Source organism: Lolium perenne, chromosome 1 (assembly GCF_019359855.2).
Source record: "Lolium perenne isolate Kyuss_39 chromosome 1, Kyuss_2.0, whole genome shotgun sequence".
In the NCBI taxonomy this organism is placed as follows: Eukaryota; Viridiplantae; Streptophyta; class Magnoliopsida; order Poales; family Poaceae; genus Lolium; species Lolium perenne.
In genome coordinates, this window is record NC_067244.2 from 172,379,526 (window position 1) to 172,407,341 (window position 27,816).

General features: G+C 47.5%; 1 protein-coding gene across 1 annotated transcript; it reads left to right on the forward strand.

The window, feature by feature from the left end:
* The first annotated feature begins 9,403 nt into the window (after positions 1-9,403).
* Positions 9,404-10,433, forward strand: LOC127312793 (uncharacterized). Its single transcript, XM_051343348.2, has 2 exons — positions 9,404-9,591; positions 9,801-10,433. The coding sequence occupies exons 1-2, from the start codon at positions 9,472-9,474 to the stop codon at positions 10,320-10,322; spliced, it is 642 nt and encodes a 213-aa protein (XP_051199308.1). The 5' UTR covers positions 9,404-9,471; the 3' UTR covers positions 10,323-10,433.
* The last annotated feature ends 17,383 nt before the right edge of the window (positions 10,434-27,816 follow it).

The following is a 27,816-nucleotide window of genomic DNA, read 5'->3' on the forward strand; positions in this document are numbered from 1 at the left end:
GAGGTATGAGTGGTCTCTCTGCATGCATATCATGTATTCCTCAAAGATATCGATGTATTGATTGACAGTGCCTGTTTGCCTCAGGTGTTGGAACTGTTCCATAGATTCATGCTCCCCAGGTACTGGAAATCTCTCACAAAGCAGCTGATAAAATTGTGTCCAATTGAGAAGATACAGGTTCAGGTTACTGCCTGAGAGCCAAGTCTTTGCTTTTCCCCGAATGTGCGCGTTTGCCCATTTCACTTTTGACTCATTGGGTATACCAATCAGAGAAAAAAATACTCTCACACTCCTCAATCCAATTCTAGGCATTTTCTCCATGGAACAGCGGCAGCGCAACATTGGGAGTTCGTATATATGGGTCCTGGAGGTTCACTTGTGTATGGTTGGGCGTTGCTGTTGTATGAACTGCAACAGGTTGGATAGGAGGTCTGTTTGTGGAGGCATGTGGTGGCGGTTGTGGGTATTGGTAGGGGTTTGGTGTAGGTGGTGGCGGTGGGTAAATTTGTGGTGGAGTGTATGGTTGTTGTTGCCACGGGTAATGATAGTATCCCTGTTGTGGACTGAACTGCTGGAAATTGGGTGGAGGTGGTGGATAGTAGTATGGTGGAGGGTTTTGGTATGGGGGGTAGGCAGGGTAATACTGCTGCTGGACCGGAGGTGGTGGTGGTGTTGGGTTGTATAGGTGTGGCTGGTTGGATGGGTTTGTATTCTGGAATTGGTGTTTGGCAGGTTGGTGTGTGGACGAGCTTGGGGTGTTGTGGTTGGGGGTGGAGAAAGGTGGGGGATTTGGTGGTTGCTGTTGTTGGTTCTGCTCCGGCGATTGGGTGTACAAATGAGTGTCCTTTTGTGAATTTGGTTGTTGTAGTGGTGGATCTGGTAGTTTGGCTGTGGAGGAAGGTGGTGTAGGCTGTTCTTGGATGGGGCTGAGGTTCGGTGGTGGTGGTGGTGGCGTAGAGAAAGGGTTCTGCTCGGCGGTGGGTTGCGCCAACTCCGGCGACGCGGTAGTAGGACGAGCCAGCTGCGCTACTATCTCAGTCAGCTTCGAGAGGTTACCTTGGATGGCGTCCATGGTGTGCTGCTGATGGTCGAGGCGGCGGTTGATGTTGATGACCTCGCGGGGGAGTCGAGATCCGATCTCATCTTCTTCCTCTGCTTGCGCGTGAGCTTGCGCTAGCAATTCTGCTTCCTCAGCTTCAGCGGCGAGCCTGTCTTGCGATCTTGTGCGCCGGTGGGTCATCTTGTTGGATCTTTTACGCAGGATACTCTCGGTGGTGCTCGCCGGTGGTGGAGAATTGAGATCCACGGCGGCGGCGAGAGGGTGGAGAGGGTGGGAACGGTCGGGGGAAAAAAGGCGACTGATACCAATTGTCAGGACCCGACCATGATTTAGGAAGGGAGACACAGATCTCCGGCAAGAACTAGCTACTAAGGATCTAGCAACAGATAAATAAAGGAAATAATTGCTGGAATATAAAGGCAGATGCAGCAAAAGGAAGAACTTGATAAAGTAGGAGATAAGAGTTAGGGTTTTTCATTGATCGCGCCACCCAGCCACCCACTCTCCCTGGTTATATAGAGTTCCCAGAGGAGCCGCGATTCAAAATAAAGTGTGCTTACAAACTGCCAAATCTTGTCACAGGCGGCAGTTCAAACGGAATTGAATTGTAGCCGTCCGATGGAGGAGAAGTGATCTGAACCGTTGCTTCACTAAATGTTCACCTGTCGTCGACAGCGCCAGGAAATGCACCAGTGTATTCAGGTTGTGACACTACCTCAGGGGCTCCTGGCCATCCACGTCTTCGCCCTCCACTTCCCCACCACGCCGGACGCCGGACGATGGCGCCGGCGCACGGACGGCTGCTCTTCATCACGGCGAGGACACAGCGGCCGGGCAGCACCAGCGGCCGAGCAACCGCAAGGATTTGATTGCTTTTTTTTTGTATTTTTTAGGGTTTTAGTTGCAAAGTTGAGTAACTTTGGTATTTTTGTAATTAGGTCCTGTAATAACTCTATGTTATAATCTCTACTATATTAAAAGGAAAAACTGGTTCTGTTTCCTCCGGTTGCTGGTTTCGTCCAACATATTTTTTTAGACCATTTTACCCTCTCACCAATCCACATAATACCACGGTTGCCCTTACCGGTTCGCTACCTTCACTCACCTTTTCTCCTCAAACAGCGGCTGCTCTAGCCCCTCCAGATCTGGACAAACCCCCTTTCCTCTCACCAGGGATGAAGGGAGGAAGGCCGCCCACCTCGCCTGGGCACGTGTGACACTCGCCTCCGGTTTCTTCCCCGTGGCGGCTGCTCCCATCTGACGCTCGTTGATCCCGGCGGCGGCATGGCCGGAGACGACGGGGTGTCTGCCCTTGGGCTTTACCGTGTTGTTGCCATACATGGGCGCCAGATCCACGGCCATAGGGCCTAGATCGACAGGCGACAACTTCATCGAGCAATCCTTCGGGGACTTCCTCTCCTCCGTGCATTCTCCTCTGTGCAGGTACTGCTGGTGAGCACGGCGGCCATGGCGCCGAAGGCTGACCTCGCCCAACTGTTCGAGGATGTGATGGGTTGATGTTCCGGCCACGCGCAGTCAGAGCCGAGTCGTCCGGGGTCACAACGCGGATCGTGAATCCTTGAAGGGCTACACGTTCGAAGCTATGGTCAACGGGGGCCTCGTTGCGTGCAGAGCTTCTCATAAGCGCAGCTCCCTGCTCTGTCAATGCATACGTGTCTAAATGGCATTAGATATTCAGACCTTTCAGGATCTATCTCCCCTACTATGGCAGAGTGTGCAAGGTCTCTTCTCCCTGCTATTGCAATAAACCAGTCAGGCGGTCATCACCAAGTATGTTTGTGGACAATTCATGTTTTGGCGAATTTTAAGTCCATCCCCTGTAACAATCTAAGGAAACTTCTCAGATTTGGAGTCGGCAAAAATTTACTTCATCATAGGCACAGTCCACTGACATGCGTAGGAAATGATACACACAAGACAATATATATCAGGCATAGTTCTGTGTAATATGTGCATCTCTTGCTCTTCCAGGAAGTTGATAGCTACAGAGAAAGACACTTTTCTTTCAACCAATAAAGTTGTTTTTATGCTTTAGCTTATTTTCAGTAATTGTTGCATATCACTAGCCTACAACTAGGTGAATTTGTAAGACTTTGGATAGTTTATAGACATGACAGATTGTTTGCTTATCGAAGTGTTCATAGAAAAAATGTGTGTCGACATTTAGTCCCCAACAAGCTTTGTTTACTAATGGCAGAAATTCAAGCCGTGCTCCGCTTGTCCTTGCTGTTTGTAAAGGTAAGTGTCCATTCTTTGTATCTCTGCATAAATTTTAAATTGCATCTTAATTCTTTCTAGAGAACTAACTTGCTGATCTTTGGAATGCACAATGGATTTTTGGCGAAACTAGACCATGTATTTTACTTCTGTTACACAGTGCTCTTACATGATATCCACGACAACTATCGTCAAGTACATTTTGATATTGTTTTTCAATATTTTGGTATTGACATTTGTTGTTTCTACCAAACCATGTATTGTTTCTTTATGTCTATTTGGTTTCTGTGCAACACAGATTGTAACCTTTGATTTGTCCGGAAGGAGAAATTAATCTGTACCATGTGAGACATCTTTTGGTTTTCTGCTGGCTAATTGATTGCAGAGTTACAAAAAATCTATAACTCAGCTTTTCCCTCACACATTTTATTTTAGCAAACTGACTCAGTTCTCCTATCTTCTAGCTGTAGTAATGTGTGACCATGGGGTGTACTCAGGAAAATATTAGGAAATTGCAAAAATGCTCGTGATATGTGTTATATTTTTAGAATCCTTCTCCGACACACTCTGGTTTATGTGGACCACACCAGAAATCCACGTGTGCTTCCCAATAAGTCTACTGGGTAGGATCCAAATCGTGACCGGTCGTACTCTCCTCGACCCATAGATGCACTGGGACAATACACATATTAAAGGTACACATTGCATCCTTCTTAGTGTTTCCTATTACTATGTTGTTATATACCCCTTTTAATTTTATACCAGCTCTATTTAATCCATTTTCATGGTTGGATATGTTCTCAAAGTGCAATGCTCGCTATATATACATAATGCATCCATTAATTTATATTTTGTATTGTGGTTAAGAGCTGAATGGGCCACCAAGTTGAAGCATTGCAAGTAATAATTAATTTATAACTCGCAGCATTATTGGTTGTGAAGTAACTTGCTCGTGAGAAGAACCTTACAAGGAGAGAGAGGAAAACATGTTACACACACAAACAGCAGACATGTTCAGGCTGGTACCTTTCGATGTGCATCATAATTTCATTTATGGAGCTCTTACTGCCAGGCTAATTGATTGCAGAGTTACAAAAAATCTCTAACTCAGCTTTTCCCTCACACATTTTATTTTAGCAAACTGACTCAGTTCTCCTATCTTCTAGCTGTAGTAATGTGTGACCATGAGGTGTACTCAGGAAAATATTAGGAAATTGCAAAAATGCTCGTGATATGTGTTATATTTTTAGAATCCTTCTCCGACACACTCTAGTTTATGTGGTCCACACCAAAAATCCATGTGTGCTTTCCAATAAGTCTACTGCGTAGGATCCAAATCGTGACCGGTCGTACTCTCCTCGACCCATAGATGCACTGGGACAATACACATATTAAAGGTACACATTGCATCCTTCTTAGTGTTTCCTATTACTATGTTGTTATATACCCCTTTTAAATTTTATACGAGCTCTATTTAATCCAGTTTCATGGTTGGATATGTTCTCAAAGTGCAATGCTCGCTATATATACATAATGCATCCATTAATTTACATTTTGTATTGTGGTTAAGAGCTGAATGGGCCACCAAGTTGAAGCATTGCAAGTAATAATTAATTTATAACTCGCAGCATTATTGGTTGTGAAGTAACTTGCTCGTGAGAAGAACCTTACAAGGAGAGAGAGGAAAACATGTTACACACACAAACAGCAGACATGTTCAGGCTGGTACCTTTCGATGTGCATCATAATTTCATTTATGGAGCTCTTACTGTCAGCGTTACTTAAGATGTTCCCAGACATGTAGACATCTATTATTCATTATCCAGAACGAGATGAAAGAAGAGGTAATAACCTATTCCTTATTGACCAACCAGGAATATTATTAAATCTGAATGTATATGCTTAAAGTGACGCATTACGTCGCACACCGGCTGAGCTCGCTGTTTTCTTCCACGCGCGGCTCGTCGAGTGTACACCTCAATCATCATTGGATTCTTTAAAGCTACAGAGACCTGTAATGCCTTGAGGGTTACTGAACTTTGTTGTAAATGTATTCTGGAAATTTGATTGGATTTGTGTCTGCTAAATAAATCAAAATGTGCGCCTGATGCTGATTTGGAGACAAATACAGGGGCACACAAAGAGACTACTAATATTATATGAGTATGCCTTTAAAAGGAAATGTGACAACTTTTCTGAAGCATTGTCCGGCACTGTGCTTATTGTATTTTTAATGGCTTGTCATTTGCCCCATCAATTTCCTGAATATATCACTTGAGCTTGCTGCCACTGCTGCTAAATTCAACATGCTGGCATAATTTACCACTCTTGTCAGATCTTACCCATTCAGATCTCTTCTACGGCATTTCAAGTTAATATGTTGATAATGCTTAAGAAAACAACCTCTGTATCATCACCAATATGTCAAAATACAATAAGAGTAGTCTCGGATACCTTTTATTTCGAGGAGTCGCATACCTTTTTTTAGTGGCGTTTCTAAGAATTTGAGTGCATTCTTCAAATTTATTCATTTCTTTGTGCTAACATCCCGCTTTCATTTGATATCTTGATGTACAGATATGCTGTGACCACAGTTTAAAGTTTTCGTTATTCCACAATATCTCTGGCTATGTTGTGAATGAACAACCAGATGGACTGCGTTGTACCTCTGTAAAGTCATCTGCCATAATGGATGAACGCATGGCTTTCAGTTGCACTTACCATTGCAGACGACAGTGAGAAGGTCTTTGCACAATATGTCGGGCAAAGTACTGTAGAATTCCTTCAATATGCCCCGTATCTGCACACTACTGCGTACCAAGTGTAATGCCGCATCAGGGTTTTGTAAGTTAGCTTAAGAGTTGGCAGGTCCAACATCAGGCTATTGTACTTTCTTTGGCCAATTAGAATGGTATGAAAGACCGGAAACTAAAATACTACGTTATCTGTTTTTCATCATGTAGTCTTCCTTCTGTGTGAGATTTAGCAGATTGGAAGTAGTATTCATGACGATTCCTGGCATTGTGCAAACTTGGGAGTCTCCTTCGTTTTCGTACAAGATTAGAATCTTGGGTTCATATTTGGGATTGAAGGTTTTCATTACCGAGTGAGTTTATTCACCGGAAGTGACATAGAAGTGACATAGGTTAAATTGGTACTGATTTGATATTGTTATTGTTGTTAGACAGGCTGCATCTGAGATTATAGTTTTTTGCATTAACTTGTGGTTCTTTCATAATCACACATTAATGACATATTGTGGTACTTGATCCAGATATATGCCAAATTTGGCAGTTGATGGGATGGATATAAAGATGGTTGAACAAGCTCATGTATAATTTTCCTAGCACTAGCAGGTCATACTCTTATCCTTGGATCACCAGAAAAGGTGATGTATTTATGAGTATAATTTTCCTAGCGCTTTGCTGTTGACTAATGTTATTCAGTTGCATTATATAGAATTCATAACTGACGAAGGTATCTTTAGATATGGAATGACGAATTCCCCTCACTCAACCCGGGATCTATACCGTGCAAACGCGATTTAAGTTAATGTCATTACATCCAGCCACCATGTCTTGGCCTTTCCCCACCTTTACAGCCACTATATTGTGTTTCCATTAAGTGGTTTGCGAGCAAGAAGTTAAGGTTGCAAAAGTAGCTAGGTTATACTCCGAAAAAATCCCAGTAAATGTGAACGAATATGGTGTTTGCCTCTTTCAAACACTGTTTTGCTCTCCAATATACAACATTGCCCTTGCATTTTGTTTTTTTTACTATGGAGGAATCTTTGTACATTGCAGGTTAATGCATGAATCGTAGTCATATCTTTCTCGAAGTAATTCCATTTCGAAGACATTTATATGAATCAAGGGCATATACTACGAGATAAATCTTTGAAGTTATTTTATCTCCATACATTATGCATTCTTATTCACTGGATTGCTGAGTGTCTAAAATCAATATTTATGATTTGACTACATTTTGTAGGCTGAAGTTCAAGGGAAAAATCTCACCTAGCTAGGACATTTTGTGTAAATGAACATTTCTTCTAAGGTCATACGCAACGTATGACCTTAGAAGAAATGAACACTAGGGAAGCCTTATCATATTTATTTATGTTTGCTGACACAAATGTAATAATACATTATTTGTGTATGGATATTTTATTTATGCAAATCATCGATCAAATGTTCATTTACACATGCTCATGAATTATAATGATCATTTCTCACAGCTTAAATGGATTAGACATTATTTCTGTAACAATGCAGTTGGTATGTAGCCATTATGTTTACACGTATGATGTGGCCGACAAAGGTCTTGGCTTCATGGTGTTGAAGTGGATGATCGATAGGATGAGATGGTGATACCTGATCCTAGCACTACTGACGCTTGCGGAGAAGCGGCGAGAGGAGGAGATCGTGGTGGCGCACTTACACACTGTTTTGTGCTAAAATTATGTCCACGACTTAAAATGTCCCTCTCCCGTTGCAACGCACGAGCATATTTACTAGTAATATAACAAAGGTATCTTTCTGAAACGGGTGAGCATAGATTCCGCCTGCCACACGCAGGCCTGTGGCGTTTTTTTATTTTTAATATAATCGTTGGTAGTGGCGCATCGTAGCTTAATGTAGTGGCGCACCATAGCTTAAAGTAGTGGCGAACGCTTAAAGTAGTGGCGCATCATAACGCGTTAGTAGTGGCGCATCACTTGGTGCGCCATTGATATATGGGTTACTAGTGCCGCACCACTAGTGTGCCACTACTAAAAGTTAGCAGTGGTGCGATATTAGTGCGCAACACTAGTGCGCCACTGATAAGCAAAACAGATGCGCCACTGATAAGCTGTTTCCTAGTAGTGATGGGAGAGTTGTGTGACACCTCCTCGACCATCAATTCGACGGGGCGGCGGAGCTCTAGAATGGATTGAGGGTCACGCGGCGAAGATCTGGAATAGAACGGCGGCCGCACATCACCAGGACCCAATTCAGATTGGCAGAAGGGATTACATCGGTCACCTAGAGGCTAGAGCAGTGGGGGTGGGGAGGAGGAGGGAACGCATCAGGCAACAATGACTAACGATTGCGCAAGTTAAGTTTTTGACGACGATAGTCAGGGAGGTCGCACTAAGGCCAGGGGCTAAAATGAAATTTCCATATGGCGGTCGGCTATGCACTTCTGGAGGGGATTTCTATCGTGGCAACCACGCAGTGTCGCATATTTGCAGCACATGGGAGCAAAATTTTGGGCTGGCTCTATTTTTTTTTTGCATCACCAAATAAGTATAGATCACCTATTGTAGAACTGCGTTTTGGCCCCAAACGCCTTATAAATTACCTTTTTAGAGAGGCGAGCCTACTATTTATCATGTTTTAGATAATGTCTTAGCTGGCAAATACTACTACCTCCGTTTTAAGGAATAAGGCGCACGCGTATTTTAAGACGAACTTTGACCATAAAAATTGAGCAACAAAATCTTAATTATATTATATGTATATAGTATCGTTGGATTCGTATTAAAAAGCACTTTTCAATGATACTAATTTCATACAACCAATCTTTATCTATTTGAAGTAATTCTTGGTCAAACAAAAAGCTCGTAAAACGAGGACGCCTTATTCCTTGAAATGGAGGTAGTACTACACAGGTTGTGTCGGTGGTCCAACATCCACCCCCGGGTTGCATCTAGATTCACATGAGAACCAACATATAGTTGGATGGTTAGGAGTAGGGGTGGGCGTTCGGTGATGACCGCCAACTCGATCTTTGTATTTTGGTATATTTTAAATTCAATCATCCAAAATTGAAGGCGGACATATACTTGTTACTTATTTCAGTGTTTCATTAAGCTGAATTTTTTTTCGGTGGGAGGTGAAGTTTCCGGTGATAGCAAAATTTTATGCTAAGTTGGTCAATCTAAATACCTGCTAGAACAGCCTCTCGGATGCTCACAAGGTGTAGTGTCTATGCCGTATTTGCGAGTGTGTGTGGGTCAGTGTTTCTCCGCACGAAAAAAAACACCCGCATCCAGGGCGCCCGGCTAGGGGAAGTTGGACTCGGATGTGGCCTAGTGGTGACCTGTTTATCAGCCCGAACGGCCCGCCTCCTCCACCGGAGACGATATAGGATCAAAGCCGCTGCCCGCTGCCCGCCGCCCGCCGCATCGCATGGCCAACCGCCACTACGTTTTCGCGGATGACTTGGAAATCCCCCCAACGAGAAGGCCAACCCCAGAGAGGATGATCCCTCCTGGCTTGCCGCCGGCCGACGGTCAGGACCCCCCGGAGGTTTGCGTCCCCAATCCCTTCCTTGATCTACTCGAAAATTGAGGATTTTTTTGTTTATTTATGGGTTGATCGATTCGAATTGCACAATCATGGCTTCAGATCTGCTTGTCTGCATGTTAGGCGACTGCTAATTAAACTGGGGAATTTTGTGCTTCGATGTTGTTTAAGCAATTCGCAAAAAAAACTTAATCTTGCGTTGCGTGCTGCAGGGGTGGACTCCGATCCGTATTCAGTGTCAGTACGTCACGGAACCCGACGGCACTCCGTCCACCCTGCTCCTCTACGGCAGGCCATGCGCTGCACCTGCACCTCAGCACCACTGGCCAGACGCAAGCACCGATGACCGACCCGAGCGGTATGATGGTCGCCGGTGGTCACCCGAGCCTCTCGAAGTCGAAGGAGCGACGAGGGTGGTGCGCCTTGCCGAGATGCTCTCGCTGGACCAGCTCCAAGCCGACGACGAGTACCAGCAGTTGGTGGAAGATGTCTCGGATGAGGCGCGCAGGTTCGGGGACCTGGTGAAGGTCGTGATCCCGCGGCCTGGTCCTGGTGCTGATCCGGTGGTCGCCGGAGCCGGGAAGGTGTTCCTGGAGTACGCGTGCCTCGACCACGCGCTCCGATGTTGGGACCGCATGGATGGCAGGTGGTTTGCTCGGAGGCAAATTGTCGCTGGGTTCTACCCTGAGGACATGTTTGCTGCCGGAGACTACAGCTGTGACGGACAGAATTAGATTCAATTACGAACTTTGTACTTGATCCCTCCGCATAATAAGTGTCAGGTTTAGTCTAAATTTGTCGAGTCTAAATTTAAAATAAGGGAGTGTCTAATCACCAGTTAGATGGTTTTTCATTTTGTTTGATTTGCTAGATCGACTAGGGTAGATCTAATGACGGGTATTGACTATCTCTGTAAATAATGTTTTGGTACTGTGAGCATTTACCTTCTCCGTTCGAGGAGGATCTCGTTGACGTTGATGACGACGGCTGGTGGCGTGGGTGAGGTAGTGGCGGCGGTGATGGAGCATCCCGTCGGCACTGTGCAAACCCTAATCGGTGGGTCTATCGGTGGGGCGAGTGGCACTCCGGTCAACCTCGTTACGTGTGCCACCGCCCCCACCACTGTATATATAGCACATGCGACAGGGGCCCACCAACCAGATGCGGTTGGGCGCCCCCGATCAGGGCGCGGACGAGGTCAAGTGTCCGAGTTCGAGCCGTTGGGCTCGGACGCGAGGAGATCATCCTAACATTCTCCCCCTTGATCTCAACTTTTCTTTTAACTTTATACTTTCATTTTATTCATTTCATTTTGGATCGGTACATAGGGCATGTTTCATCGTCACAGCTCTATTGCCGATAGAATCAGACAACCACAATGCACTTCTCTGTTTTGAAACAAATTCGTTTACTTTTGGGCCTCTTATGATCCAGGATAGGTAAGACTTTCCCTTAAACCCATGCCGGCTACGTGCTCCTTGAACACGCTGGATGGTAAGCCTTTCGTTAGCGGATCCGTAAGCATATCTTTTGTCCTTATATGCTCGAGACTTATAGTTTGATCCTGGACCTTGTGTTTAACAACATAATACTTAACCTCAATCGGTTTCGTAGCTGTACTCGACTTGTTGTTGTGAGCATAAAATACTGCAGGCTCATTGTCGCAGTAAGCCTTTAGTGGTTTGTCAATACAATCTACCACTTTCAAGTTGGGTATAAATTTTTTTAACCATAATGCCTGCCCCGTGGCTTCATAACATGCTATAAATTTTGCATACATCGTGGATGATGCAACTATCGTCTGTTTGGAGCTTCTCCACGAAATAGCTCCCCCTGCGAGGGTGAATCCATATCTAGATGTGGATTTTCTGTCATCTTTATCCCCCGCAAAATCTGCATCTGAATACCCTCTTATTTCTAGGGAATCAGATCTTCTGTATGTTAGCATGTAGTTCTTTGTGCCTTTTACATAACGCAATTCCTTCTTTACCATTTTCCAGTGTTCAAAACCTGGATTTTCTTGATATCTACCGAGTACTCCGGTGATAAATGCTAAGTCAGGGCGAGTGCACACTTGTGCATACTGTAGGCTTCCAATGGCCGAAGCATATGGAACCGCTTTCATTTGATCGAGCTCGTATTGATTTTGGGGACTTTGATGTTTCCCAAAACTATCGCCCTTGACTATAGGGGCAGGTGTGGCACTGCACTTATGCATATTATACTTAGAATCTTTTCTAAATAAGCTTTCTGCGATAGTCCTAATACTCCATTGTTCCTATCTCGGTGAATTTCTATGCCCAAAACATATGACACTTCACCAAGATCTTTCATATCAAAATTTGAGGACAAGAACTTCTTTGTCTCTTGCAGTAGACTAACATCACTGCTGGCAAGCAGAATATCATCCACATACAAGATTAGGAAAATATATTTCCCACTTTTAAACTTTGCATAAACGCAATTGTCCTCAATATTTTCTTTAAATCTAAATCTCTTAATTGTCTCATTGAACTTTAGATACCACTGTCTAGAGGCTTGCTTTAATCCATAAATGGATTTTGTTAGGCGACATCCCATCTCTTCCTTGCCTTCCATGATAAAACCCTTGGGTTGTTTCATGTAGACATTTTCTTCTAAAACCCCGTTTAGGAATGCCGTCTTTACATTCATTTGATGTAACTCTAAATCAAAATGTGCAACTAGTGCCATTATGATTCTGAAGGAATCCTTACACGAGACCAGAGAAAATGTCTCATTGTAATCTATCCCTTCTCTTTGTGTAAATCCTTTTGCCTCTAGAGGTGGCTGTTGTTGCTCCCTTTCATGCTCAACAAATGGTTCATTCGGCTCCTGATGGACAGGTTCCGAATTTTCACTCATCGTTGTCATGAGTGGAGTCACAGCAGGCGCTTGCACCACAATCGCAGGGATCGTCGGTACATGTGCACATGGTAGCGCAAAAATGGCTCCTGAGTCATCGGATTAGGTGTAACATCCCAAATTTCAATAAAAGAAAGTTAGAAGAATTCCAGAGAGCAAAATTTCAAACCAACAAAAACTTTTCAAATTGCATATAGTGCCATGCATAGGACTTGTGCATTTGAGTGATATGCCATGATAATTGTTATTATATGTATAAGCTAAACCCTAAAACCCTAAAGTGATCATGAGAAGATCCCAAACCAAATAAATCAAAAAGAGGAAGAAAATCCAATAAATACAAAACCCTAAAAACCCTCACGTATGCTCTATGGCATTGTTATAAATTTTGACCCTAGACCAATTTGGTCTTCACCATTAGTTGAATAATGTTAATAAACACTTATTACAACTTTTGGAATCAAAGAATCACAAATCAAATGGATTTCAAATACAAAACTTGCTCACATATGATAATGGTCAAAACTGCCAATTCTAGTCTGATCACTACTTTGAGCCTTTGCAATTCAAATTTCTCAAACCAAACCTTGCTAACTTTTTGCACCACATCCAAGTCAACATCAAGGTGAACACTTTTTGTAAAGATCACCATGCCAAATTCTTTCTTGATCATTAGCTATGCTCAACCAAAGTTGCAACATTTTAATAGATGCAACAATCTCACACTTAGCCAATTTTGCAAAAACTTGAATTTAACAATTCCACCACCACACTCCATCACCTCTGGTCATTTCTAACTAAATGAATCACTCCCAATTCAAAACTTGCAACCATTTGAATTAAATCAAATTTGGACAAAAATCACAAATAGCATCTATGTGACTATTTGACACTATTTGCTATAGTGATCTACCTCATCAACTCTACCTAAACCCTAGTCCAAATTGTCCCCTGGTTCCCTCTGAATCATCAATGCCAAATAGAAACCCTAGGAGAGAGCTAACAAGACATGGACATGGCCATGCCGGCCATGCTCCACACGTCGAGATCCACCCCTCTCCCTTCTTCCTCAGCCACGGCCACCGTGCCCCATCGCGCCACCTCGCACTCCTACACCTGCCCATGCAAGCTATTGTCGAGGAGGAGGCCGACACTGGCCGGAACGCGCGCGCCCAGCACGGCGACGCCATGCCGATGACGTCACACGTGTGCACGCTCGCAGACGCCGCTGGACACGCGCTGCCTCGCCACCCTACGCAAGCCCTGGACCCCCTGCGAGCACGTTGAGCGTCACCGTGCCACCGCGATGCCGCCAGACACGCGTGCAGCCCAGACCCGTGACCGCCGGCGCCGGAGACGACGACATGCTTCCGTGAACTCCGCGGCAGACTCGGAAGCAACGCGACCAATCTAGCCACCGCCCGACCGCGCTGTCGCCGCCAAACGCTTCGCCAGGAACCGTAGAACAGCATCGCGCCCTCGCCTAGCTCGATAGCTCGCCGGAGAAGCCGCGAACATGTCGACCTCGCTTCGGACCCGCAGCACCCTCGCGTCTCTATAAATAGAGCACTCGCCTGAGCAATCCAAGCACACCACCTTGCTCTCCACCTCTCACTGCTTCTCAACCACCACACCACTCCCTCGATTGTCGCCGGAGCTGCTCCAATTTGGAGATCAGAGCCGCCCGTACCTGGTGGACGCCGCCGTCGATTGGAGCTGTTCCAGGAGGAGCCGCCGGTACCAGGAGCTTCGCCGTCGTCGACATCGTCCCCGAGCACACTGCCCACCCTAGCTGGAGTCACGGTGAGCTCTCCGACCCCCTAGGCTCGCCGCCAGCACGTCGGGTTCTCGTCGGAGAAGACGATGAACCTCGACCGTCGACCTGTGTTCTAATCCAACGCGCCAGTTTAAAACGTACCGATTCGGGCGTTATGAGCCACTGACGCGTGGATCCCACGCTGTCAGCGCGCCGCGCGTCTCTGGACCGTGGTGGGCTGGACTGGGCCGTTTTAATTCGAATCTGGCCCAGTTTCATTTCCCGCCGGCCCTTTTAATTCAAACTCCATTTAATCAAATCCAAATAATTTCAATACTGCTCCAACTTTGAAAATCCATAGATTCAAATTGGCTCAACCAAATTTAATGAATTTTATATGGTTGGAAAGCTATGGAAAATCTCTACAGAATGCCACTGGTCCCATGACCAGATTAGTTGTAGAATTAATTTGATAAAAAGAAGAAGGCAGGGACTTTTCCCTATTCAAATAATTATTAAAAATCAACCAAAATATATATTAAGTTAATTCCAACTCCAATAACTCACATTTGACTTACACTAATTGTTTATGCAATAAAATGGTGTGGTCACTTTGCATGATCATGCCCTAGCTTAATTAATGGACAATATGGCTAGTTTATGTAGTTGATATTGTCCAAAACTATTAAATAAATTATATGAAGTTTTATACTTCATTTAACCCTTGTCTCAAATGAATTCATGTGATGTTTGGACCCCTGGCCCAAACTCACTTATATGAATTACTTAGAGATTTAAATCATATGTAGCATTATTAAATGGTATGAGGTGGTCTACCTCATTTAAATCATTTTCTCAAATGATGATGATGAATGTTTGACTAAGGTCAATCTAAGTTCATGTATGATTGTTTGAGAAATTAAATCTTAAGAAGATTTCAATGAGAGGAAATTATTTCTCAAGAACCCTAGGGAAACTATCATTTACATATTAAATAAAAATAAGTAAATTCTCCTCAAGCCACACAACCAATGCACCCAATTTAGATTAATTGTGTGCTTAGAATAGTTTGTGTGATTATATGTGATGTATGGAATAGCCATTGAATTAGTGAGTAATTATACTCGTATTTAAATTTAGACGCTAGCACCGGAGAGTACCCGGAAGAAGAAGGTTGCTACCAGGAGGAGGAGGAGGAGAATTTTGAGAACTACCAAGGCAATCTAATATTCTTGCAAAGTGCAAAGCCCTTTGGGGCAAGGCACCATGAATCTTACCTTTTCTTACATAAGCCTATCCCAAGTTTATACATTACAAGTTTTTACTTGTTTTCTCAAGAAGTTACTTTTATAGTTAACTTTGGTCAAAGTAGAGAAATTTACTAAAGTAGTAAAGATAGTCTCCATCAAGCAAAGCAAGATAGCACCCCTCATGATTTAGAGCTAGTGCTAATGAATAAAACTTGACTACTCTAGATGGGAACAATGTGATTTGAAATGAATTTGAAACCTTGGAATGATGAAGCATTCCATTGAATGATTTTTGAAGAGGAATATGACCAAGAGAAGATGGTGATGTTTGATAAACATGATATTGGTTTGAATGCGATACCTTTCCAATATTAAGTACCCCCACAATACCTGATTATGGGTAGGGCTTAACTGGAAGTTTATACATCTTAGTATGGGTTCCCTCTGAACACACGTCATAGGGGTTACGCTTGAGGCTGCCTCCGTTGTTGAGAAATGATATGAAATTAAGGTGAATTGTACGGCCAAGCCCTGTGCAGTTCCCAGGTTGACAGTTGGTCTTCACTGGGAGGCCAAGCTCATGGGGAGAGGTGCTCATACTAGGATTTATAAGTGAAAGGTTATGGTTGATGATCCGCGTACTGTGTTACGATGATTCGGGGTAATCCCGACGGATGAAATCAAATGTTGTGGCACAAGTGTGCAACCTCTGCAGAGTGTCAATCTATTCGAATAGCCGCGTCCACGGTTACAGACGGTTGGAAAGGCCATACAGTTTCCGATGTCATACCTTTGAAAATGATGTTGAAAGAAGATGGTGAAATGACTTGTGGTGAATTGAATTGAAATCACCACTTGAATGGTGGGAATGACACTAATGTTCCCACTTGAGTTAGTTAGCACATGAATAAACTTTTACTCAAATACTTGTGAACTAAAATTGGCTTTATGCAAAGAAACTAGAGCTTAGCAAACCTTACTAGAAATGTCTAGCACTTACATTAGTATTAGTTTGCGAGTACTTGAAGTACTCACGGCTTTGTCCCTGGCTATTCAAATGGCCAGAGTATGAAGATGAACAAGGAGATGACCAGCAGGACGCCTACGACAACTAGGAGTCTTCCGACGTCAAGCGTTGGCCTGTGGACTAAAGAGTCCTTGTATCTTACGCTTCCGCTATGAACTTGTGTTTGTTCGTTGTCGGGGGGAAGACCCCGGGTAGGGCAATGGACGCGGAGCAGCCGGCTGGCCACCGTCCGGCTCGCGGCAAAGGCCAGCTGAGGAGCAGCCGGCTGGAGCCGTGGCCGGCTGGTCCGGAAGCCGGCTGGCTCTAGGTCCTAGTCGGCCTGGCTACGGCCACCAGTGCTGTAGCTGGGCCGGCTTCTACAAGCCATATCCGACTGGGGGTTTGTACCTCAGACCGACTCGAGGCTGGCGAGTCTTGCACTAGAAGGAACCGGGTAGGTGGTCCGGGTTCGTAAGTCCACGCTGACTTCATCTCCCGTAAAGCGCGGGGCACTGTGGAGCAATAGTGCCACACGCCGGACAGGCCATCATGGCGTACGTCGATCCGTACTGGCTACAGTGCTTGATGGCGACAGGGACACTTCCTCTCCATACCGCTGACCTCGGCGGCCGGATGGGACAGGCCATGAGGCCTCAACGGCTCCTGACGTCAGTGCCTCGGGAAGGAGCGGAAGCCGGAGCCGGCCAAGCCGGCCAGTAGACTATAGGGTCTTTTATGTAAAGTGCCGGTGCCTATATAAGCCGCACTACCCCCTCTCGTGCAGGGGATCGATCATTCTCATTCCACTTCCACCCTTAGCGCTGCCCTGTGAGAGAGACTATCGTCTTCCTTAGCCTCCCAGGAGCAGCCGGACACAGCTCTAGGAGCAACATTGTATTGTGTGATCACCTTATACACTCATAGCAGGAGTAGAGGTGTTACCTCCATCGGAGGGCCTCGAACCTGGGTACGTCGCCGTGTCGCTCGTCCCCATACCCGCATCCGGATACCGCCGTGAGATCACCTAGGAACCACCTTCGTTAGCCACCCTATGGCATATGCCGTGACGATACCACGACATTTGGCGCCCACCGTGGGGCCTTTAGCGTCCTCGGCCGGTGTCTTCATCCGGACGGGCCTCACCATCACCACCGGCGAGCGAGTCGCTTTAGGCTTGATCTGGAGATTCGGCTCCCTCGACTGCGTCAGCGACAACGCTGGCTGCTTCGCCGACCGGCCCTTCCCTGACGGCGGCCGCACCATCTCCTTCGGCGGCCACGACGTCTACGTCGCCACCGTCGCATCGCCGCGCTACCCGCGGCAGGTGTTGCGCTGCGCAAGTCCTCCTCCGCGAGCCGGCGCCAGCAGCGCTCCCGCCAGCCCCGCCGTCGTGCAAGTCATGATGGCTGGCGAGGAGCCCCCCATCAAGTCCACGCGCATCCGCGGCCCCAACCTGGAGCGCAACGTCGACCCCAACGCATCCGGCTCGGGCCCAAAGGCGCCCCCGCCACCATCCCGGCTGGACGAAGTCCGGGCGAAGCTGAGCTCTCCGCTCACTGCAGGCGGCGACGCCACCACCGTCGAGGCGGACCTGGAGGCGCATCGCCAGCTCCTCCTCCAGCAGGCTGACGAGCTGGCTACCGCCAAGCGCCAGCTGGCCATCACCCAGCGCGAGTACGACCACGCCCATGGCTTCACGCCAGGCGGCAACAACCCCAGCCGAGCCGGCATGATCCGCCGGCGAGGAGGCGGCCTAGGCGCCGAGATCGAGCGCGACGGCGCGGAAGCGCCGGCTCCATCCACGGAGCTACCCGTCTACAACACCCCCGACAAGAACATCCTCGCAGCCGAAGCCGCTGCGAAGGAGCTGGCCCTCCTCGAAGGAGAAGAGCTGCGCCGCCAGACGCAGCGCGTAGCTGACCTGTGCCGGGCTGCAGCTGAGCAGACCAAGGACCCCAGGTATGGTGCTCCGAAAGCTCCTCCCGTCCGCGCTGCTGCAGGCAACAGCAAAGACCCCCACAGGGATACGGCCGAGTCCGCCTCGCCCGCACCAAGCCGGCGCAAAGACTCCCGCGCCACGCACGCAGGTTCAAGCCGGACAAGCCGGCTGGACAGCGGCCACAACGGCCGCAGCCGGCCACCACCAAGCCGGAACCAGGAGCATGACTCCGAGCAGGCGGCGCCAAGGCGCCAGCACAGGCCGGCTCCAGAGCGAGCCGGCACTCGACAGCCGGCACGTTCCCGGCTGGGCCCCCGCGTCGAGCCCACCGACGCCAGAGACCGCCTCGATCGGCTGGTCGAATCCCGCATCGCGGAAGAAGAGGCGCCGGCTTGCCCCAAGTGCTTCGGGCCCCGCATCGCCAACGAGCCCATGCTCGACGGCTTCCAGCTCCCCCGTGACACGCCCAAGTACGACGGCACCGCCAAGCCGGAGGACTGGCTGCAGGACTACTCCACCGCAGTCGGCATCTCCAGAGGCAACAAGCGCTGGGCGGTGCGATACTCTCCCCTGATGCTGGTCGGCTCCGCCCGCACCTGGCTCAACAACCTGCCAGCCGGCAGCATCAACAGCTGGCTTGATTTCGAGGAGGCCTTCATCAGCAACTTCACCGGCACCTACCGCCGGCCGGGTCGCCCCCAGCAGCTAGAGATGTGCAAGCAGGGCCCGGACGAGACGGATCGCGCGTACCTGACGCGCTGGTGCGAGATGCGCAACTCCTGCGAGGGCGTGCACGAGATCCAGGCCATCAGCTTCTTCATGGGCGGCTGCCGGCCCAACACCATGCTGTGGCACAAGCTGCACCGCAGCGAGCCCAAGTCCATGGCCTCCCTCATGGCCATTGCCGACAAGTACGCGCTGGATGAAGAAGCCGGCAAGGCGACGGCTGAACCAACGCCGGCTCCCTCCAGGCGGGACCACCACAAGTCGGCCGAGCACAAGCCGGCAGACGGCGCCCCTCATGGCAGCCGGCGGGACAACTACCGCGGCAAGCGTCACAGCGACCAGCCGGACCGCCGGTACGGCTCTGCCCATGTGGCAGCCGTGTCAGACAACGCGGCAGGCGGCAGCCGCCGCCAGAAGCAAGACCGGCAATGGAAGCCGAAGTACACCTTCGAGCAGATGCTCGACTCGCCGTGCAAGTACCACAGCGGCAAGAACCCCTCCAACCACACCACCCGCGACTGCCACTTCATGAAGCGGCTGACAAGCGGTGAACCTCTCCCGCCTCCACCCCCGCCCCCTCCAGCCAGCGGGCCGGGTGGCCAAGCCGGCGCAGAAAACGACAACCTCGAGCACCACGAGGCTAACCAAGTGCACCACGGCCGATATCTGGCCGAAGATGCCACCTACATCATCTTCACCTCCGAGCCCGAGGACAAGACGAGCCAGCAGAGCCGTTCCCTCGAGGTCAACGCGGTCATACCGCCGGTCCCCCAGTGACATAGGCATCCCCAATGGGCCTGCCGAAGATAGTACCCGGGGTTTACTGAAGACCCACTACCCGAAGAATAAGAAGATTCGGAAGCCCAAGATATTGTTAAGGAAAGTTAGAGTTGTAATAGGAAGCATTATTTGTAATCTTGCGGGATGAGTTAGAAACCTTCCCGGACTCTGTAACTTGTACAATACGAATCCCTCGGCTCCGCCTCCTATATAAGGGGGAGTCGAGGGACAAAGAAGGCATCGAATCATTGTCTCTCAAACCCTAGTTTTCATAATCGTCGAGTACTTTTCGGCTGAAACCTTCGAGATCTACTTGCCCTCTACTTCCAACTAAACCCTAGTCTACAACCCGTAGGCATTGACAAGTTAATACCTTGTCAATTGGCGCCGTCTGTGGGAACTAGAGGCGTCAAGGATCCGATCTCGATGGCACGTTCAAGATCGTCGACTTCATCAACCGCAAGCAACGCGATGGATCGAGGTAAACAGATCGCAACTGGTCTTGTCGATTTTGTTCCTCACCCGCCCTCCCGTTTGGATGCATATGCGTATCTGGAGGAGCCTATGAAGATGACGTTCGGAAGATTTCACTTTCGCGTCGAGAAAGAGGGATCGTATCGTGTCGAAATTCCGATTTCGTCGGGATCGTCGGCGGTCGATTCCGATTTTTCAAGCTATACATCGTCAGCCGAATCAGGAGAGGAAGAAACTTCGTCGTCACGCTTCATCAGCACCAGGGCAAGAGAAAAACTTGCCAAGATCTTCAGCGACATGTCGTTTGAGTCATCTGCGGACTCCTATATAAGCGATGGCTCAAGCAGTGTCGACAGCTACGACTTCATCGACAAATCTACTATAGTGGGCAAGGTCTTCGCCAATCTTCATGATGGTGTCACCAAACCCAACATAGATCTGAATACAAAGTATCATCAGATTTATGTCATCGGAGAGCCAAGTCGTGATCAGGAGGAAACATCTGAGGCTTTCGACGATTTGGGAAATCCATACGTCGATCCCTCTGATTTGCGACAAGGCCTAGGCAATAAATATATCGGGCCACAGCCGCGAGATAGAGTCCAACTTCTGCAAGCAGCATGGGATAGAGCCGCAAGGGCTATGGATGGCTCAGAACCAATGGCCACCACAGCCACGCCAGAAGAATTACAAGCATATCAATACAGGCTCGCACGAGCTGCAAGGGAATTGGAAAAACAGACAGCTGAGTTAAACAGAAGAAAGGAGGCAGCCTCTGCATCAAGTAGGCGCAGGGCAGAGCTGAGTCGACAATCTAGAACTTCGGGTGATAGCCACAGGGAAGCTCAGAACAGAGCAAGATCAAGGTTACAAAACGTACCTGAAGGAGAAAGAGAGCACTTGGTTCAAAACCTCGACATGTCTTTTATGTCGATAGACACGAGAGAAAACATCATCCCCAAGACACCAGAAGCTGGGTATATGGCGACACAAGCTTTCATCCTTGCATCCAGACCACCCCCAGGAGATCCAAGGGAGGCATTGTACAACATGGCAATGGCAGGAGTTGGAGCCATGGGGACGGCGTTTGTATCAACACCTCCCGAAGGAACAGCAAGGCAAAATAGTCCACGACCTGCGGCAGCAACAGCAGCAGCTCCCGAAGGACCAAGTGGAGCAAGGGACACGGCAGCACAAGCAAGGGTCGACAGAGCACGACAAAGCAGAAGGGAACATCGGCAGTCCCCAGAGCTAAACGACGAGGATATGTGTGGTTTGCCATGCTTCACAAGGAGAGTTCGAAAAACTCGAGTCCCTTCGGGATTCAAGTTACCTGATAACTTCAAGAAATTCGACGGCCTTCAGGATCCAGAGGATTGGCTAGTTGATTATTTCGAGACGGTGAAACTCACAGGAGGAACCAGAGCAACAGCTATGCAAAGTATCTAGGTGCATTTGAGTGGAGCCGCACGATCTTGGATAAAGAAACTTCCTCCAGGATCTATCGACAGCTGGGATAGCTTCGAGGACGTGTTCGTCAAGAATTTCCGGTCCACATGTAAAAAACCTGCATCATTAGAGGAGCTAAGAGCGTGCCGACAAAAGCCAGACGAGCCAATGAGAAAATATATCCAAAGGTGGAATATCATCAAAAACTCGGCAGAAAACATATCTGACGAGAGAGCAATAGATGCGTTTGTCGCAGGGATCAGGCGTGGAGATTTTGTCGAGGATTTGGGGAGGACCAATTCAAAGACAGTATCCGCATTAATGGAAATAGCAAACAGATGGGCAGATGGAGAAGATGCTGTTCACAACAAACGACATAGGTCGCCAGAGGAAGACCGCGGTCGAAATTATCAACCAAGGCGAAGATTTCCTCGGCAGTACTCGAGCTATGATGCTCCAGGACAAATCTCGGCTGGTTTCCGAGCAAGCGCAGGAGGAAACAACAGAGATGAGTACCAGAGAAGCAACGAGCAACGAGGCGACAATAGAGATGACTCTCGAAACAATAGGCAAAATAGCGGGCCAAGGTTCCAGAGGCCCTTCGTGTCTCCCGAAGAGATGATGAACGGACCGTGTCAAATGCACTTTTTCCTCGACAGCAAAGGAAAAAGACAGTCAGGACATCTGCAGAAGGATTGTCGCAATTTCCAGGCAATGCTAAGGTATGCAGGGCATGCTAATGCTCAGGCAGCACAGAGAAATCCTCAAGAACCCAGGAGTGAGATTCACTTGCCACCTCCTCCCGCGATTACGGACGACAATCGACATCAGCTCAGAATAGCGGCAGCATCTCCACCACCGCCTTACGTGGATCCTAACTCTAACGGAGCGGTCTCGATGATTCAGAAGGGAAGGCCATCCAATAGAGCTCAGAAAGTAATCTCGCGGTAGGTGTTTATGGCAGAAAAAATGCCTCCACCAACAGTCGAGTATCTTAATTGGTCAGGGCAAGACATCGGCTTCACCATAGCGGATCATCCACAGCAAGTTCCTCGACCAGGGCAGTCAGCACTCATACTACCAGCGGTCATCGCAGGATTTGACGTATCTCGCGTGTTTATAGATGGCGGCAGCAGCTTAAACCTTATGTACGCAGATACATTAAGGAAGATGAATATATCCCTAGCAAACCTGAAGCCAACAGACACGAGATTCCACGGTATCACACCAGAGAAGCTAAGCTATCCACTGGGGAAGATTAATCTCGACGTTCAGTTTGGGACCCGAGAAAATTACAGAATCGAGAAGTTGGAGTTTGAAGTCGTAGATTTCCCGTCACAGTACCACGCTCTGTTGGGACGACCAGCATATGCTAGATTTATGGCGGTACCACATTACACGTACCTGTTGTGGAGGATGCCTGGACCTAAGGGACCCATCACAGTCAAAGGAAGCTTCGCCCTAGCCGATAAATGTGATAAGGATTTTCATCGAATATCAGAAACTTTCGGGATGCAAGCTGAGTATTTGGCGTCAAGGCTCATGACTGACTACGACGTGCTGCCAGACGTTGGAAGGCCAAATAAAGAATCAACTTTCAATACTGAGAAAAATTCTAAGGAGGTGCAGATTCACCCGACAGACCCAAAAAAGACGACGTCCATCGCAAACGACATGGACCTCGCATAGGAAAGCGCGCTCGTCGAGTTCCTCCGTGAGAACTAGAAAATCTTCGCATGGTGTCCAGCTGACATGCCAGGAGTACCCAGGGAACTTGCCGAGCACCACCTAAACTTGGATCCACTAGCGAGACCAATCAAACAACCTTTGCGACGTTTTTCGGAACCAAACCGCAAGGCTATGCTGTCAGAAATTGATCGACTAAGAGAAGCTGGTTTTATCAAGGACTTGCACACAGAGGCCACATGGGTAGCAAATCCAGTGTTGGTGCCGAAGAAAAACACTAAGGTCCTTCGCATGTGCGTCGACTTTACGTGTCTCAATAAACATTGTCCAAAGGATCACTTTCCCCTCCCGAGGATCGACCAAATTATCGACTCCACAGCAGGATGTGAACGTCTTTCCTTTTTGGACGCATATTCTGGCTATAACCAGATCAGATTAAAAGAAGAAGATGAAGTAAAAACAACGTTCATCACACCTTACGGTGTGTTTTGCTACAGAACAATGCCTTTTGGTCTGAAAAACGCGGGAGCAACATATCAGAGGATGATACAGAAGTGTTTGGACAGATTGGAAAAAAATGTGCAAGTGTACATCGACGACATCGTCATAACGTCAAAAAAGGGGGCGACGCTGATCGAGGATCTCAAGGAAACCTTTGACAACCTCGACAAATTCTGCCTCAAGCTGAACCCGACGAAGTGCTCCTTCGGCGTCCAGCAGGAGAACTTCTTGGGTTTCTAGTTTCAGCAAGAGGGATTGAAGCAAATCCCGACAAAATACAAGCTATCGTAACAATGAGGAAGCCAACAAAATTGAAAGAAATACAGCAATTAACTGGGCGAGTCGCAGCTTTAAGCAGATTCGTCGCCAGGCTGGGAGAAAAAGCGTTACCGTTCTACGATTTAATAAAGCAAGGGGAGAAATTCCAGTGGAACGAAGAAGCCGATAGAGCTTTCGAGGATCTGAAACGCACAATCTCGACACCACCAATTTTGGTGGCGCCGAAGGAAAAGGAACCTCTCCTGCTGTACATTGCAGCCACACCCCAGGTGGTTAGCACGGTGCTAGTCGTCGAAAGAGAAGAAGAAGGGAAACTCCATGGAGTGCAAAGGCTGGTATATTTCATCAGTGAAGTTTTATCGCCTTCCAAACAGCGGTACCCGCAGTACCAGAAACTAGCATATGGAGTGATTACAAAGGCAAGAAAGTTGCGCCATTATTTTTCGGCACACCCGATAATAGTAGTCAATGAAGCACCTCTTTCAAATATACTGAACAATCCAGAAGCTACAGGGCGTGTCTCCCTTTGGGGAATAGAACTTTCCCCTCGGGACATCACGTATGAAAAAAGAAAGGCAATCAAGTCGCAAGTTTTGCCAGATTTCATTGCAGAGTGGATGGAGCTGCAAAACACGGGACCCCCAGATTTGTCGAGAACTTGGACCATGAACTTTGATGGATCCAAGAGAGTAGAAGGAGCTGGCGCAGGAGTGATACTTATATCACCCGAAGGCGACAAGTTAAAGTATGTCCTACGGATGACGTTCCCAAACGCATCCAACAATGAAGCAGAATACGAGGCCCTCATACACGGGATGAAGATGGCGAAAGCTTGCGGCGCAACTCGACTAAAAATCTTTGGCGACTCACAATTGGTGGCTCAGCAAGTTATGAACCAATGTGATGCAGTCAATGATAGCATGATAGCATACAAGGAGGTGTACAATGAGCTTGAGAAGCTGTTTGATGGATGCGAGGTAAATCACATCAGTAGGTTGAGCAATGATGAAGCCGACGTTCTCGCAAACATCGGGTCGCAGTGCCTCCCAATCCCGCCAGGTGTATTTTGGGAAGAAATAGCGGAGAGATCCACAAAGCCGAAGAAGGCGCAGAAAAAAGCAAAGGAAGAAAAAACTTTGGCGCCCCTCAAAGAAGCCGTGGAGGACGAAGAGGACTAAGAGCTTGTGATGATGGTAGAAGTTCCTTGGATGCAAGCGTACATATCGTATATCCTTAGGAAAGAGATACCCGACGATCCAGTTGTGGCCAGGCGAATTATTCAATGATCCAAAGCTTTCATAGTGGTCAAAGGGGAGTTATACAAGCGAAGTATTTCAGGCGTCCTGCAAAGGTGTGTCACACCCGAAGAAGGAAGGATAATCCTAAAAGATGTGCATGAAGGAATATGTGGTCACCACGCGAGCAGCCGAGCTATTGCGGCCAAGGTTTTTCGGGCATGATTTTACTGGTTGACAGCAATAGAGGATGCAAAAGAGATAGTGCGAACCTGCGATGCGTGCCAAAGATTCGCCGCAAAACCTCACTCTCCAGCGGCAGAGCTGATGCCAATACCATTGTCATGGCCCTTTGCCCAATGGGAACTTGATATGGTGGGCAAGTTGCACAAAGCTTCGCCAGGAGGATATGAGTACCTGCTGGTTGCTGTTGAAAAATTCACCAAGTGGGTAGAAGCGAAGCCAATAAACTCACCAGATGCAGCGTCGGCAATAAAGTTTGTCAAAGGCCTCGTTTTTCGGTTTGGAGTGCCTCACAGCATTGTCACAGACAACGGTACTAACTTTACAGCTAAGGAGTTCAAGGCATACTGCGCAGAAGTAGGCATTAAATTGCACTTTGCGTCAGTAGGACATCCACAAACCAATGTCCAAGTCGAAAAAGCCAATGGTATCATCTGCAACGGCATTAAAAACGTCTGCTAGGACCGCTTGAAAAAGCTCGACATACCTAGCCAGAAGAATTGCCAAGTGTTTTGTGGAGCATCCGAACAACACAAAATACGGCGACACAAGAAACTCCATTTTTCCTCGTCCACGGAGCTGAAGCAGTACTACCAATTGAAATAGAGCATGATTCTCCAAGAGTAACATAGTATGACGAGGAAACATCACGAAAAGCTCGGGAAGACGATATGGATGCACTCGATGAAGCTCGAGATGAAGTACTATCACGAGTCACCAAGTACCAGCAGGACCTGAAAAACTACCACAGTCGACGATTGCGGCCCAGATCTTTCCAGGTCGGCGATTTGGTCTTACGGCTTAACCAGCAAAGTACTGAAAAGCTCGAGTCACCATGGTTGGGACCTTACGTCGTCACGGAAGTTATCGATGGAGGAGCATATAGGATCAAGGACAAGAAGACAGGGGTTCCCGAGAAAAACCCCTGGAACGTGGCGCAGCTCAGGCGGTTTTACGCTTAGAGTCGAAATATAGTCCTCCTCTGTAAAAATACAATGTACTGAAACGCCCGCGAGTTTTCAGACGCACTCTTTTCCTTTTCGGGGCACCGAGTGGGGCCGGAAAGGTTTTTAATGAGGCGGGCTCACGGTGCTGCAATATAATAAAGATAGTGGAGATATACTTCTTATTCTTCGACACGCTCGGGGGCTCAACGCCTTCAAGTTACAAAATATACACAATATAGATAAACTAGACTTACCGAAATATTTCGCCTTGGTACAAGAATACCTCGCCAAATAGAACATCAGGAGCTAATAATTATAAATATAGTGTACTCGTCAAAATTTTACTGCCTTGGTCTGAAAACCTCGCAACAAAAATATAGAACGTCACCACCAAGACACTCGGGGGCTCGTACCCATTGACAGCAAAATATATATCTTCTTGCAACAAGAGAAAAATCTTCAAGATAAAAAAACAGTATAAACTCGAGCCAGAGGCTCGGGGGCTTCACAATATAGACTACACTTCACAATGTACAAAAGAGTTCGACAAAAATATAGACATAGCTCCTTGCAGTATAAATACAACTCAGTTAAGGCCAAATATACTATCTATGGATAAACCTTTGGTTGTCTTGTGCTCAGCATAGGCCCCCTTGACGAAGAATTCTGAATCCATCCGAAGAAGTTCATCCATCATCGCCTCAGCCACAGGAGTAACCATCTCATTGATTGAGTCAATGTTATTTTTTCGCCGCGATTTCTTGGCCAAGCAGTCAGCGACAATCGTCGTCAAGTCCAACTTGGGATGGCAAATGTGTATCATAATCATGGCGAACCTTGCTCCAGCAGTCAATTGAGCTCGCACAAAGTTATGAATGCGAGGAGCATCTCTAAATTTCTCCATCAGTCCAAGAAGAGTTTCGGGAGCCTCATCTCGAGGAAATAAAGTCTTGTAAACAAGGGTTAAGGTTCTCGTGCAGAAATTGAGAAATTCGCGCACCTGACAAGCGCGATCTTGGAACCTGACAATTTGCTGGGTTCGCTCAGGGGTGGCCCAGAACAGACAGCCATGGA